Below are 15091 nucleotides of genomic sequence, written 5' to 3'. Positions count from 1 at the left end.
GAAAACAGATTTTATCCATAGTCAGTTTTATTTCAGGATGTATTATTGAGTCTAGCCTTAATTTTAAAAGATGTCTGCAAAATTCTCATCCACTCCTGGAGTAGTTAACGTTCTTGGTCACATACATTTTGTTGAGGTTGATTTGGGAAAATAAAAGACAACATTCTTGTGATAGAGACCGGCGCTCACGTTGTTGCGCTCAGGTGAACCGTCCTGTAGTGTGTTACCCACTCTGCTCAGTGTCTGTCACTGGCATACAGATGGGTCTTCTGAGGGCAGCAGCTGTAGTCTCCTCTTCTCCCTCTAGATGGCAGAATTTCCCCTGGAGCCAATGCTGTGCAAGATGCTGATCATGTCCGTGCACCTGGGCTGCAGTGAGGAGATGCTGACCATCGTGTCCATGCTGTCAGTGCAGAATGTCTTCTATAGGCCCAAGGTAAGGAGTTCAGACTTGTTCAGGTACAGGCGTGGCAAAGTTGGTAGAATCAGCCTCTTGCCACTGCAGTACTTCACATAACCACTCGACAGGGCCAGTTGGGACTCCCCGGAACTGCTAGGCTGTCACTTAGGAGCCACTGGACAGAGAGTGATCCTGTCCCACCTCTTGGCAGGATAAACAAGCCCTCGCAGATCAGAAGAAAGCCAAATTCCACCAGACCGAAGGGGACCACCTCACCCTGCTGGCCGTGTACAACTCCTGGAAGAACAACAAATTCTCCAACCCATGGTGCTATGAGAACTTCATCCAGGCGCGCTCCCTGCGCCGGGCCCAGGATATTCGCAAGCAGATGTTAGGCATAATGGACAGGTAATGTCTGGTGACTGGCCCCATGTTTGAGTTGAGTCTGCCTGACTATCCTGTCTGTTCCTCTTTTGGTGTACCTGAGAGGTTATAGGCTTCTCACATAAGCCTTTTCTGTCTTTGTTATAGCTCTCCCCAGGCAAGGGTGGAGCTGAGAGTCACTTCAGAAAGTTTCTAAGAAGTTTACTTATTAATAATAGAAAACTGCTTTGTTTATAAGCATCTGGAACATTACAGGTTGAATTGAATAAAATCTCTGGCTCTTCCTGCATCCATCCTGCCTGCGATGGAGCTGCCCCTGTGGTACATTTAGGGCTGGGAGAGGGGAACCCCAGTCAGTCTCTGGGGACCTGAAGTGGGGGTGTGGGGTACCATCATTCTGGAAGATAGAACCTCTGAATGCAGAGGTGTCTCATATATTTATCCTCTCTCAATCTGTTAGACACAAGCTGGATGTGGTCTCCTGTGGCAAGTCCACAGTGCGAGTGCAGAAGGCCATCTGCAGTGGATTCTTCCGAAACGCTGCCAAGAAAGACCCACAGGAGGGCTACCGGACACTGATCGACCAGCAGGTGGTCTACATTCACCCTTCCAGTGCTCTTTTCAACAGACAGCCCGAATGGTAGGTGGGCCGATTGAGGTCTGGGGGCAGTCGTGTACAGAAAGAACCTGTAACTCTCCTAGGCCTTAGCATTTGGGTCTTTGCCCAGCCCAGCACTTTCCTCCAACATTGCTTCCGTTTCTAGAGCAACAGAAGCCTGAAGTAGGCACAGTATCAGGCCCATTTGATAGAAATAAAGTCCTAGGGTTGGGAGCCAAGGAAGATCTTAGAGATCGTCTAGTGAGATGGTTTAAATGAGTTTTTTTTAAGTAGCACTTAAAAAAAAATTGCAATCTTACACACTGTAACACCAAACTGATCTAAAACCACACAGTGTTGTCATACTAGGAGGGGTTGGAGATGCAGAGCCTTGCTGGTTGGCCTTCCCCAGTGCCTTTGGCAGGCCCCAAAGCTCTTCTTTCAGAGCCCCAGAATTTTGTGGAGACAGCCTTAAAAACCACCCTCCCAGTCCACAGAGCAGGAAACCCAGATCCAGAGGTGTTACTGGCTTCATGTTACTTAACTAGTTAGAACCAAGACTAGTTAGAGCAAGGACTAGAATACATCCTGACAGCTTTCTTATAGTTAGAGGTGTGCATACTCCTCAGTATGGGAGTGTGGCTCATGAACAGAGACTGCAGCCTCCTGAATGGTCACACAGGGGAGGTAAGGGGGTAAAATGCAAGTTCCTTGCGGCCCGCCAGGGACCATGGGGACTGTGAAGTGAGGCCTGCACAGGTGGCTTGAGCCTTATCTCTGTCCCCCACCTAGGGTAGTGTACCATGAGCTGGTGCTGACGACGAAGGAGTACATGCGTGAGGTCACCACTATTGACCCCAGGTGGCTTGTGGAGTTTGCTCCAGCCTTCTTCAAGGTCTCCGACCCGACCAAGCTAAGCAAGCAGAAGAAGCAACAGCGTCTAGAACCCTTGTACAACCGGTACGAGGAGCCCAACGCTTGGAGAATATCCCGGGCCTTCCGACGGCGCTGAGAGGCAAGACTTATCTACCTGCCTCTCTCCTGCAGTGGTGGCCTAGGGCCTGGACTCAACTCTTAGCAAGGAAAAGCTGGTCCTGGGGATACAGCTGTCCAGTGACTAAATATCTTCACTGGCCATTTTCTAAACTTGCCTCTTAACTTCTTCCCTGGTGGTAAAATAGAAACAGGGATTTACGCCTGGTTTGACCAGAACCCGCAGCTCTGACCCCATCAAGACACTGTGGCCAGCTGGGGCTCACAGCTAGTGTGGGAGTACAGGGCATTGTCTCCACGAGACGGACAACTCATGTAGCCCTAGGACGGGAAGAGTCGTGAGCATCTGAACCCAGATGTAGTGAGGGCCTGATGCCCTAGCTGGGACTCTGAGAAGGGAACCATGAAGCTCATTGACAGTTGGCCCCACCTCCTGCCCCTGTCCAGCCCCTGTGCTTTTGTTTAACCTCCTAGAAATATTTATTTTCCTATGGAAACATAAATGGTTTTCTGTGGCTGTTTCTTCTAACTGAAAGGTTAGGATATTGGCCTGGGCTCAGGGTGGGTGGGGAAATTGGTGGCTTTGGTGCACATGGTAGAGAGTCCCCTGTAATCAGAGCTCTGGGGCTCTTTGGTTTCGGGGGTGACGCATAGGCCAGGCCTGCAGTCCTATCTGTTGACACCCGCGTGAGCCCAGCTCTGCCGCATGGCCCCATGATTAACCACATCCACTGCCCCTGTCTGGGCACTTGAGTGGTAACAGATGCAGCATATTGAATACAGAACGCTTTCCCTAGCTCCCTCCTCTGCATGCCACACAGTGTGTAGCATGCCCCTTTTTCCTTTTGAAACATGCAAGGGTCATCACAGCTTTTGTTTTTATTCCTCCCACCCCCACCCCCACCCCCAGGTCTTCAATGGGCATCCACAGAGGGTTTTGTTTTTTTTTTTTTTAAGATTTTACTTATTTATTCATGACAGACACACTGAGAGAGTGGCACAAACACAGGCAGAGGGAGAAGCAGGCTCCCTGCATGGAGCCTGACGTGGGACTGGATCCTGGGTCTCCAGGATCACGTCCCTCAGCTTAAGGCGGCCCTAAACCGCTGGGCCACCAGAGGGTTTTTATGGTCAAAGCCTCTTGTCCCCCACCACAAACGGAAAACCTATGGAACCCCTCTCAGCCAGTTGGTGCTGCTATTGCCAAGTGAGTTTCTCATAGCATATGGTTGGAGAATAGCCACCTCCCAGTGGCCCTCTCACAGTTCCTCAGGAAGTGCTCAACTCAAAAGAACACCAGACACATGCTGCCCGGCCAGGTTGTGAAGCCTCTGGAAAGTGGGTCTGGGTGTGGAGCTTCTAGAGAAGCCCCTGGGGGATTGGGCACATCAGATATAATGGCCTCCACTGCCTTTTTCATCCCAACTCTAGTAAGTTCTGGAATGATATAAATACTAGAACTATGGAATGGTACACCAGATGCTAAAAGATTCTAGGACATTCTAGGATGTAATAGAATGTAGGCGGTCTTTGGGCAGCAAACTGACCACCCTAAAGACAGTTCAGAGGATCCAGCCCAGAGGAATAAAGGCCAGGACATCTGCTGACTGAGGTCCCTGCCCCTTCCATGGGCTGATTTGTTCAAGTGTTCCTCAGGAAGCCAGGCCAGTAATTATGGGCAGGGGATCTTTGTGTGTTTACCTTTTAAGGCCTTATCAGGAGAGAGAGGCAGGGGCCTACAAAGGAAACCCAAAGTAAAGCAGAGGCTGGGCACACAGCTCCCCAGTCTCCACTTCAGGGACAAACTCAAGGCTTGGCAGCCACCTGCCCCAGCTGAGTGACCAGCCCTGGAGGCATCGGCCCGTAGGAGGTTGTTAAGGCAGTGGGGTGGAGAGGTTTGGGATTTGAGCTGAGGTTGAGAAGAGTGAGAGAGAGCAGGCCTAGTCATCTTTGGTGGATTAGTTGAGCAGAAAAAAGGACACTAGCTCTATGGGTGTTCCTTGAACATCTACCCCATGAGCTGGGGTCACTTCTCTGCGCTGTCAGTATGGCTAGGGTCTGACCTTGAGACTGTCCATCAGGAAACAGCATGTGGGCAGCATTATTGAGCCTGCTCAGAGGGAGAAAAGGCCTAGATTGGGAAGGAGGACTTGCCTGCTGCTCCCACACAATGGGGCCCTTGTTTCTCTTCCTTGAAACAATATTTCCCCGAGATTGAGTGACAGCCTAGGAGAGGATGTGGATCTCCTGCAGAGAGCTGGAATCTTCTAGGCCACTCACCACAGCCCTGCAGGAGCCTCGCTCAGGAGTTTCCTGCCCCTGTACATGTGCTGAGTGTGCTTGTGTATGTGGGGGAACCATCCCAGCAGGGCTTGTGTAAACTCTCCAGCTGCGTCAGGCTTCTCGGTCCAGGGTTCACCTTCATCCAGCCTGGAGCTTGACTGCCTCCTCCCAGTAGTGGCCCTCCAAGGTTAAGGATTTGAACAAAGAGCTGTGAGGAGTGGCGTGTTAAACACTTGAGAGGGTAGAGGTCATATGTCTCAAGCTGTGGATACTGCTTCTCATCCAAATCTCTGTCACCCCTTTATGCAAGACTCAGGACCTCAGGGTTTCCACTGACTTCTCCAGCTTCCCACTGAGATAGCCTGGCTTTAATGTGGAATTAAATTACGTATTTAAAAAATTTATGTATTTTTAAAAAACATGTATATTTTTGAAAACTTGCATTTTAAAATGTACTTGTTCCTTGCTCTGAATTTTAAAAGTAGGTTGATGTTTTCAGTTTCTAAGAAAACAATGTTGCCTTTTATTTGTGGGTAGTGGTTGACAGGCATCCCTTCCTTTGAAGGCTCGGACGCTAGGGATCCAAGCTGGTTAAGTCTTCATGAGGGCTGGGCCAGCGCAGCCTCCGCAGGGCTGCGGTTCTGTTAAGTGGAGTGCATTTTCACCGGAGCCTTCCATCCTGCCCCTCACACCTGAATCCCTTGTGAGGTCTATTGTCTCCCTAGGTGTTAACTGCTTTCTCAACCTTGCCTTTCCCACTCATCCACAGAGAAGGGCCCCAGCATTTAAATCTGGGGAAGCAGCACATGTTTTTCTACTCCCCTTTCCCTGAAGATCCAGTGCCCTCTTCCTTCATTGGCAGAACACAGGGCTTGCTCCAGCCTCTCCCTGCACCCCCTTGCCCGGGTGCCTTCTCCCCTCCATTCTCCAGACCATCTCCATTATAAACACTTGTTCCCAGTTTCAGCAAAAACAGAATCCTGGAGTCCCAGCAGAAGGGGGGGGCAGGAGGGCAGCCCAGGTGGCTCAGCGGTTTAGCGGCCGCCTTCAGCCCAGGGTGTGATCCTGGAGACATGGGATCGAGTCCCACGTGGGCTCCCTGCAAGGATCCTGCTTCTCCCTCTGCCTGTGTCTGTTCCTCTCTGTCTCTCATAAATGAATAAATAAAGTCTTAAAAGGGGGAGGGTAGGACACACAGTTGGGGTGTAGACCTAGGTAGCTCAGTCGTGGGAACAGCAGCACAGAAACCACAGGCCAAACTCTGCCTGAGGGAGCCTCAGAGGGCCTCAAAGCTCAGTAGCCAGTGGCCTGGGAGCACCAGAGGGGGAAAGAACAGGTATCACTGAACCCATTTTTCAGAGGAAAAGTCCAAGGTTAAGTTAACTGGCTTCCCAGATCCATCTGGGAAGTGTCAGGGCCAGACCCCAACCCTGGTCATCTGTCCCAAGGCCAAAGCTCTTTCTGAACCTCCGGGTCCTTCTCCCATGGTAGTAAAAAGGACACAGAACAACTAAGAGGAGAAGCAGGGGCCTTTATTGGGGTCTGGCAGATGTGGTGGAGGTGGAGGTGGAATCCTAGGCAGAGAAAAGGCAAAGGGCCCTAGAAGCAGGAACCCAGCCCACCTGGCCTCCACCCTGCAGCCCCTCCCCTACCCCTAACCCCTGACTCCAGCCTCCTCCTGCCTCTCAGAACACGGAGCACCAAGAATGGACAAGCAGGACCCTCCAGGGCCACAGCTTGGAGCGGAGTGCAGGATGCAGGCTTCTGTCTGCCCACCATGGAGACTCTGGGAAGCTTAGTGCACCCCTTTCCACCATGATAAAGTGGAACGCTCCTTCTCTGTCACCCAGAACAGAGTGAACTCTCGTCCTCTGTGTTGGGGGAGAGGAGTGCAGCTTGGGCTTCTAAGCAGGGCCTGGGAAGAGGCTGGAGGCGACACCCCCAGAGGAGCTCCTGGACCCCACCTTTGCACTTGCAGCGTCTCCATTTTTCCTTCCCAACGACTCTGGTGAGCAGCTCAGAGTCTGGGCAGGGGCGGCAGGTGGGCCAGTGGGGATCTGCTCCAAAGACATCTGTGGGTTTCAGAGTGAGGGTTTCCCCAACACCAAACGCATCTATATGTACACAAGATAGCACCCACCGGTGGCAGGGGAGCAGCGGCCAGGCCTAGTAAGAGTAGCCACCCTTGGGGCCAAAGGGCTGGGTGGGGCCAGCTAGCTCTGGGAGGTAGGCAGGGCTCTCGTCCAAATGGGACAAAGGGACTGTGTCCTCCTCACTGACTGGCCGGTCAAACTCAGCCTTCAGGGCTGGACGCTGATTGTCCGGGAAAGCCAGAGAGAAGAGGGCCTCGGGCTCACACACAAACTTGTACACGTAGCGCTCGCCGGCCACCTGTGGGGAGAGAGGGGCTGGGTGGGCCTAGCTCACCCTGCGGGTCAGCATGGGGTGGGGGACACAGCACCGGGCCAGGGTGGGGCAGATGCGGCGGGGGGGGGGGGGGGGGGGGGTGCAGTTCTCGTGCTCCCATCTCACTGCCTCCACGCTCAGGCCTTTCTGGTTACCGTGTGGCACTTTTTTGGGAGCAGGAAATCTTGTCCACTACTTCTTGTTCCCTCTGACAGGTTCATTACCTGCTCCCACAGACTTGCTGGGAAATGCTCCCCTGCCCCCCTGAGGCCCCCATCCCTGGGCCCGCAGCCCCCACCTTCTGCATGATGCCTTTCTCATAGTAGTATCGGAGTGAGCGGCTCAGCTTGTCGTAATTCATGGCCGGCCGGTTCTTCTGGATGCCCCAGAGCCTGGCGACCTGGAGACAGGACAGAGTTTTGGGACAGTGGTGCTAGCTTAGCAGGAAAAAAGATAGGGGCAGGGGAGGACAGGTCAGAAAGAGCACCTGAGTTACTTGGAACAAAATGGTGAGCTGGTCCTGCAGTAAGCAGCGGCCCAGAGACCCAGGTCTGACAGGAGTCAGGTCCTGGGAAAGAACTCCGATGGGAAGGCATCTGCCACGACCCCAGGTGCTAGTGTCTCCAGGCCCCGGAGATGCGGGGAAGAGAGGTACGGACATCTGAGAGGCCTACCTCCTCAGGCTCGATTAGTTTGAACTCCATCCCCCGGCCAGTCCAGGCAATGAAGTGGGCGTTGGTTGGGTCATCCAGCAGGGCCACCAGGAACTGCCACAGCTGCAAAGCCCCCCGGCGCTGGTAGGGCGGTCCCTCTCTGAACGCCCCAACCCCTTCCTGCTTAATGTCTCCTGGGGAATGCAGAAAACAGGACGTGTCAGGTTTGTGCCTTCTGGTCCCCTAAGCAAGCCCTTCTCTCCCCAGGGGTAACGGGATCCCAGGGCTGGGGGCAGGTGGAGGGACGTGACCACACAGAGGGCATGGCTACGACCCCGATCCTCTGATGAATAGTCCCTTCTCTGACCTTCGAATTTCTCCGGGACGACGCAGACATCATCTGGGAATGGTCTCAGAGGTTTCTCGTAGCCATAACCTTGAGGAGGAGGTTGGGGGCCACTCAGACCTGGGGCGGGGAAGCTCACTGCTATGAGCCCCCAGAGTCCAAAGGGACTTGTGGCCGAGAGACCCTCCCTGACAGCAGGACTTCCCCCATCCAACCTGGAGGGCTCGGTAGAGAGGAGGGGGTGGCCTTACCCACGGTCCTGTCCCCTGGAGAGTGCCCAGAGAAACCCTCTGTGTGAAGGTACATCGACGCACACCCGGGGACATCTGGGACCGGAGGGAAGAAGAAAAGATGGGGTTGCAGGTGGCTGCTATGGGGGTGGCAGTCCTGCCCACACTTAAGAACATCTTCCTGCCACCCGCATTCCGGTTCTTTCCCCAGCTGCCTGCCAACCACCAAATCCCAAGGCAAGTTCACCCAGAGGGAGCGCGAGGCTGGAACCGCGCAGCTTGTTGGGCCAGAGGGCACGGGCCGCAGCAGCTGGCTGGGCAAAGCTGTTGCACAAGGCCCAGGATTCCAGGCAACAGCTGTTTCCTGTGAGTTTAGGGAGGGGTTGGGGGAAGGATGAACCTCCGGGGAAAGAGTTCAGTGTCCACGCCTAAGACTCCCTTGGAATGGGCTAACCTCCGGTGGGCAGGTCAGGTTCCTAGCCTCCTAGCTGCGGGTGCACGCACGTGTGTGCGTGTGTGTATGTGTGTAGGGAGGGAGAAAACGGAGGTTGGGGGCTGGAGGAAGAGCACACCAGAATGTATCTGTATTTGGGGAAGAGGCAGTGGGCACTGGGCCGTGAGTCTTCAGATCTGACACCAGGGCGCCTTCGCTCCCTTTTCATTCGGTTCCAAGGGACTAAAATAGCCGCTCTCCACCTGGAGGGCCCGGGTCGGCGACGCGGCGCGTTCCAGTTCCAGCCCCTTCCCGCCCTACCCCCTCCACTCCCACCTATGAATGAGATGGTGAAACCCGACACCTCCGGGAGGAGGCGGGAGGGTGGGCTCATTCATGCCTCCATTTTGTGAATGGAATTCCTGACTCCATTGAGAGGAAGCCGAGGGGGGAGGGGGAGTTCAAGGGCATGTAACCAGATCTCCTCCGGTCTACAGCCTTTGAAGGTCAGCAGCAAGAGCGTTTCCCTCCTCTTTCCTCCACCTCGCTGCCAGGCTTGGCTCAGTTTAGGCCCCGGGTTGGAGAGGCGCACCCTTGTGGTTCTCACTTGGAGGTGGGGGGGGGGTGGCTGTTCACCGCTGCTGCCCCCAAAAGACTGGACATCAGGAATGGGAAATCCGGAAGCTCTAGCCAGCTCTGCGCCTAGTCTTATCTAAGTATTTTTTCTCACACAAGCCTGCAGATAAACTCAAATTTCAGGATGGTAACAATGTAACTGAAGCCAAGGTTTTCTGGGTCCCTCTACCCTCTGCACTTCAGGCTTTGAATTATAGCTGTTCTAGAATATGGCTGAGCACACCTCACTCCTGTCAACAGGAAGGTGGAACTAGAATTTAAAAAGCAGTCTTACTTCCAAACCCAGTTCCAAATCAGCCTGGAGGCTGGAACAGAATGTGGAACCGTGCATTCCAGTTGGAAACCAGGAGCCTGGCTTGTTTCAAGTTTGTGTTTCTCTTCATTCAAATCTGATATTTTTTAAAGCTTCTGTGGGGACTGGGATCAATGACATATCCTATTCATCTTTGTGTCCTCCAACTCCACAAGACTCATGCTCTTAGGCCAGCACTTGGGTCTCAGTAGGTAACACTAACCTCAAACACTTGCTAAAGAGAAAAGGAAGAGATACTTCAACTTTCCTATTAAATCACAAGCTGCCTGAGGACACCCCCTCTCCTTATCTGCTGAGTTTGCTAACTGAAAAATGACAATTCTGGGGCACTTGGGTGGCTCAGTTGGTTAAGTGCCTGCCTTTGGCTCAGGTCATGATCTCAGGGTCCTGGGATGGAGCCCACATTGGGCTCCCTGCTCAGTGAGGAGCCTGTTTCTCCCTCTCCCTCTGCCCCCTACTTGTGCTTGCTCTGTCTAGTGCTCTGTCTCTCTCTCTAATAAATAAATATTTTTTTTAAAAGAAAGATGACAATTCTTTTGAATCTATGAAAAAAAGCCGAGTAGTTGGGTGGGTTGGATGTATGAACTGGTAAATGGGTAGGAACGTAAAAACCTTGTAGGTACTCATTCTCGATTTAATGGAATGGTTCATGTGAACACATGCCAGCCTCCCCAGCAATCCCACCAAAGATCCTCCAACCCGTTCTCCAGGAGCATTTCTTACCTGAGTCGTAGGCGAAGTCCGTCTGTTCCTGTTTGATCACCACCCCCGCCCCTGGGTACCTGTGCCCATTGGCTCCACCCTGGCCCACTCCTGGCTGGCTGGCCTGTTCGTACAGGGGATCAAGGTACTCCTGCTTGAAGCTCTGCTGGGGGTAGGGTGGGCAGGGCTCCGACAGCTGGTGTGGGTAGGGAGCTGTGAGGGGTTCCCGGCCCCCTCCCTGGGAGGATGTGAACGAGTGACAAATATCCAAGGGTTGCTGGAAGACGGAGCTGGATGTGGTTGGACAGAGAAAGAAGAGAAGATTAACTTAAGCCATCCCTGTGCCCACCACTCCCAGGCTTGCAGAGTGGGCTCTGGTGTGTGCGTGTGCATGTGTGTGTGGGGGGGTGTCAACGTCCCTTCTTCCCTACCTCCCCTCACACCAGGTCTCTTCAGGGACAGCTGGAGAACACTCAGGGATTGGGGAAGACCTGGGCCCACAGGTTCTGTGGATGTCCTTACCTCTGCTCCCCAAGGTACCCATGGCCAGGGTGGGGCTGGGAGGTGCCAGAGGATCTCAGGAAACTCCGTTGTTCTGCCCGGGGGAAGGGCTGCAGGGGCGACTGTCCAGGGGCACCGGGGGCAGGGGACTTGATGGCGATTTGTCTAGGGGGGTCATAGGCACTGGAGTTGAGGGGGAGACGGGGGTGAGGGGGCAGAGAAGCTGGGCGAGCATCTTTGAACCTTTTATCCTCAGAGAAGGAAGAACAGAGCGTGCAGGGAAGGGAACAGTAGGAGTGACAGGGCCCCAAGGGAATTTCTCCTTTCTTGTCAATCTGGAGAATGGTCGTGTAATCCTGAGAATGCCTCTCCCCAGCCCAGGGCAACTGGGCTGTGCTCTGTGGCCAGCAGGCCAGTGGCTTCCTCCCAGTGGGAGGCTCTACCCAGGCCTTCAACACACACCCCTTGAACCCACTGCTGTGGTCTCCCTCCCAACCACTCAGAGGGAAACCTGAGCTGTGCGGCAACCTTACAGGGGCTCAGAAACCCTTTTCGCTGTCTAACTTACGTCAAACTGCTGCTTTTGCCTGTCCTTCCTCCTCCACCCTCCCCTCCCCCAGGGCCGGGCTGGGGCTCACCTGGCATAAAGGCACTGCTCGCCATGGTGGTAGGGGAGTGGCAGCTTCCTGCTGCAGGACAGGGCCGGGTCTGTGCGGGGGCTCTGGGGCTCCTTCTTGATCCTGGTGGTGGGGCTGTGGAAAGCTACTGCAGGGTGGGAGGAGGCAGAGCAAGGCCAGAGGGGGTCACGGAAGAGGCAAGGAGAGCTCCCTGCCACCTTCTGCTCTTTGAGGACCAGCTGGGTGATTCCCTGGGTCTCAGTTCTCAGAGACTCAGGTGCAGACGCTTTTAAGGACAGTTTGGCTATTAACACACGTCTAGTTTTATGTCGGGCTAGTGTCAATGTCCAATATTAACCAAAGAAACTGTCTAAAATTCCACATTTACTACAACCCCAACACCTCCCCCCCAACACCTTTGTAGGAGAGTGAGCACCTCCAGCCTAGGGTCTGTGGTTTTCCTGAATTTCCTGTATTTCCAGGAATTTCCTGGAAAGTTCCAAGGGACAGACATGTTTTCTTCTTGGGTACTCTAAAGAATCTTTCTTTTTCTGGTTCAGGTTGGATATTAGCCCACTTGCACGTCAGCGGACTAACATTAAGCACATGCTCCTAATTATCTGTGAAGAACATGGGTCTTTCCTGTGGCCCCTGCTGGGTCCACAAACCCCAGTCACCAGACCAGAAGGAGCAACAGAGCTGGTTCCCAGCGAGTGTGAGATTCCCTCTTACTGCATTGAGTCCAACACCAACGACTAACTGTTCAGTTATCTGCTGTTTTCCATTATTTGTGCCCTATTTCATTTCAATGGTGAAGACAGTTGAGAACAGAGGATCTAACATTTAAAGCAGAGTTTCTCAACAGTGCACTGAGGACCTTTGGGCCAGATCATTTTTGTTGTTGTTGGCGGGGGTGACTGTCCTGAGCATTATAGGGGGTTTATAGCATCTCTGGCCTCTACCCACTAAATGCCTGTAGCATCCTCTCAGTGTGACAACCAAAAAGGTCTACAGACATTGTCACGTGTCTCCTGGGAGGCAAAATTGTCCCCTGCCCTTTAGTTTCATGAAAGTAACTTAGAAGGATAGAACTGGACCTTGCTGAACTGGTCCAAACCCCTCATTTCAGAAATCAGGAAATGAATTAAGTTAATAAAATAAAATAAAATAAAATAAAATAAAATAAATCAGGAAATGGAGGGCCAGGGAGAAGAAGCGTCCACTCGCAGGTGTGTCCACACAGAGAGGACGAGGCAGGCTCTGATTTGAACCAAGGTCTCCAGCTCCCGGTTACTGGCTTGGCCTTGGGAGTCCAAACCCAAGAACCGGGAGCCCCGGTTCTTCCCCCTTTTCTTTGGGAGAGAACAAGTTGATCTTTTGTGATTCTCTATCCTTATGACTCATTTCCTGCCCTCCCCCACTCCCCATTCCCTCTACCCAGGGCCCTCCACTCACAGTTTTCTGAATGGAAATCAGGAACAAAAGGCTCATCACTGTCGGGTACCTGGGCTGTGGAGAGAGTTCAGAGGTGAGTCTGGGTGGGAGCCCTGGACAGCAGCCCCCGGGAGACACCGGTATTACAGCCCTGCAGATTAGCACCAGCCCAAAGGGAAAACTAGTCTTCCAAGGACCGATAGCAACCCCACCCAGGTCTTAGCGCCCTCCATCTCAGGGCTCTGAAGACCCTCGAGGGAACACTCCAAGTTCCCAGAACCTGTCTGAGCAGATTCCAGCATCTTTTCCTAGATGCTTTGTCTTTACTCCCTCTGTTTTCGGAAGTGAAGGCAGCCCTGCCCCTCAGAATTCACAAAGCTCCCTCTGAGAGCTCCCAGCAGTCACATCTGGGATTGGCAGGAATGACAGAGACATCCTATGGACCTAGAATAACATAGGGAGGAGATTTTGAATGCAGGCTGGGCCCAGGAATCCGTGTTTTATACAACTTCCTGGGTGAAATCCAGAACACGGGAAAGAAGATGGAATGGAGAAAAGAGGGTGGCTCAAGGGAGGTGAATAGGATGACAGTAGGAGAGGATGTGGCTGGGGACAGGGACAGGTCACCCTGCCTCATGTCTTCAGCATGTAGCTAGGAGAGAGGGGAGAGAGGGGAGAGAGATTCCCAAACTTGGAGGTCTGAGAAACACTCCCAGGGCGCCAGAGGGGGCGGGGCTGGGTTTGGGGGTTAGGCTGGATTATCAGTTCATCCGTGGCCTCCAACCTGGACATTCAGGCTTTATTTCTAGTGTTTTTCATGAAGAGGGGCACGTGCAGAGGGTGAGGGAGAAGCAGACACCCCACTGAGCAGGGAGCCCAACACAATGTAGGGCTCTGGCTGGATCCCAGGACCCTGAGATCACGACCTGAGACAAAGCAGACGCTTAACCAACTGAGTCACCCAGGAGCCCCTTATTTCTAGTTCCTACCCTGCCCTCTCTAACTCCTTCAGGTGGGCATATAGCTAAGTATCTCCCCTGACTCCAGGAACTTTGGCCACTATTGCCCCTCTCTCAAGAATAGATCAAAGCAGGAATGGGAAGGGTAGACAGCAAGAACTTCGGGATAGTCCAGGAAGAGAGTGGCTTGAAGCCAAGGAGACTGATCTCGGAGTGGACAATGGGGAAACTGATGGATAAAACAACCAGAGTTGAGAAAGGCGGTAAGTATGAAGGACACAAGGAGATGGCTGGGGAACACCTCCACTCATAGCTCTGCACACACACACCCTAGCCTTGACAGGTTCCCCAGAGTCTCCAAAGTTTCTTCCTGCGATTTCAGCCAGAGCCTCTGTTGGAACTCCCTCCTTCCAGGCTCACCTCCTACAGCAGGTGCTGCACACAGCTGTCAGAGTGGTCTTTCTGTAAGAGAGGTCCACTCCCTTCTCTCCTTGCTTAAAGCACGAACCCCAAATTCTTCCTCTTGGCTGGCCTCTGAGACCCCACATGGTCTGGCCTGCCTCTCCATGCCTTTCCTCTCCAGAGCTCTTGCTTCCTCTTCCCCACACTTTTGCCTGCCTGTTTTTCTGGCCACTTTGTCACTTTCACAGATGTCTTCTCTGACCACCCACACCAAAGTGGTCCCTCCTGGCTCCTATCTCAACCCATGTTTATTTTTGCCCTAGTATGTGTATTTTACCTGGATGCATTTTTTTTTAAGATTTTATTTAGTTATTCATAGAGACACACACAGAGAGAGAGAGAGAGAGAGGCAGAGACACAGGTAGAGGGAGGAGCAGGCTCCATGCAGGGAGCCCAACGTGGGACTCGATCCTGGGTCTCCAGGATCACACCTCAGGCTGCAGGCAGCGCTAAACCACTGCGCCATGGAGGCTGCCCTGGATGCATCTTTTAAAAAAACATTTTATTTATTTATTTGAGAGAGAGTGAGAGTGAGAGAATGAGGAAGGTGGAGAGGCGGAGGGAGAAGCAGAGTCCTCATTGAGCAGAGAGCCTTATGTGGGGCTCAGTCCCAGGACTCTGGGATCCCAACGTGAGCCAAAGGCAGATGCTTAACTGACTGAGCCACCCAGGCACCCTTGGATGCATCTTATTTATTTAAGCATCTTATTTTTTTTATTTAAGCATCTTATTAATATGTTT

The 15091-nt window shown here is 53.0% G+C and overlaps 2 protein-coding genes across 7 annotated transcripts in view; one reads left to right on the top strand and one right to left on the bottom strand.

Annotated features, from left to right (window-relative positions):
- The window catches only part of DHX8 (DEAH-box helicase 8), a 32374-nt gene extending 29470 nt beyond the window's left edge, over positions 1-2904 (top strand). Inside the window, exons 20-23 of the mRNA XM_038547201.1 lie at positions 308-436; positions 612-808; positions 1245-1424; positions 2175-2904. Of these exons, the coding sequence (XP_038403129.1) occupies positions 308-436; positions 612-808; positions 1245-1424; positions 2175-2394 (726 nt within the window). The 3' untranslated portion in view covers positions 2395-2904. The remainder of the gene's footprint in view (positions 1-307; positions 437-611; positions 809-1244; positions 1425-2174) is intronic.
- A 3269-nt stretch (positions 2905-6173) lies between these two features.
- The window catches only part of ETV4 (ETS variant transcription factor 4), a 15282-nt gene continuing 6364 nt past the window's right edge, over positions 6174-15091 (bottom strand). For 4 of the 6 annotated variants that reach the window (XM_038547196.1, XM_038547195.1, XM_038547199.1 and 1 more), the window contains 9 exons: positions 12951-13004; positions 11517-11643; positions 10900-11061; positions 10399-10667; positions 8315-8389; positions 8085-8153; positions 7739-7911; positions 7363-7464; positions 6174-7049 (listed from right to left, as the gene is read on the bottom strand). In XM_038547196.1, the coding sequence (XP_038403124.1) occupies positions 6825-7049; positions 7363-7464; positions 7739-7911; positions 8085-8153; positions 8315-8389; positions 10399-10667; positions 10900-11061; positions 11517-11643; positions 12951-13004 (1256 nt within the window). In that variant the 3' untranslated portion in view covers positions 6174-6824. The remainder of the gene's footprint in view (positions 7050-7362; positions 7465-7738; positions 7912-8084; positions 8154-8314; positions 8390-10398; positions 10668-10899; positions 11062-11516; positions 11644-12950; positions 13005-15091) is intronic. The other 2 variants (XM_038547198.1, XM_038547197.1) reach the window with 2 other exon arrangements.

Source organism: Canis lupus, chromosome 9, assembly GCF_011100685.1.
Source record: "Canis lupus familiaris isolate Mischka breed German Shepherd chromosome 9, alternate assembly UU_Cfam_GSD_1.0, whole genome shotgun sequence".
Classification (NCBI taxonomy): Eukaryota; Metazoa; Chordata; class Mammalia; order Carnivora; family Canidae; genus Canis; species Canis lupus.
The sequence above is the reverse complement of the archived record's forward strand: the minus strand, read 5'-3'. Positions and strand labels throughout refer to the sequence as shown.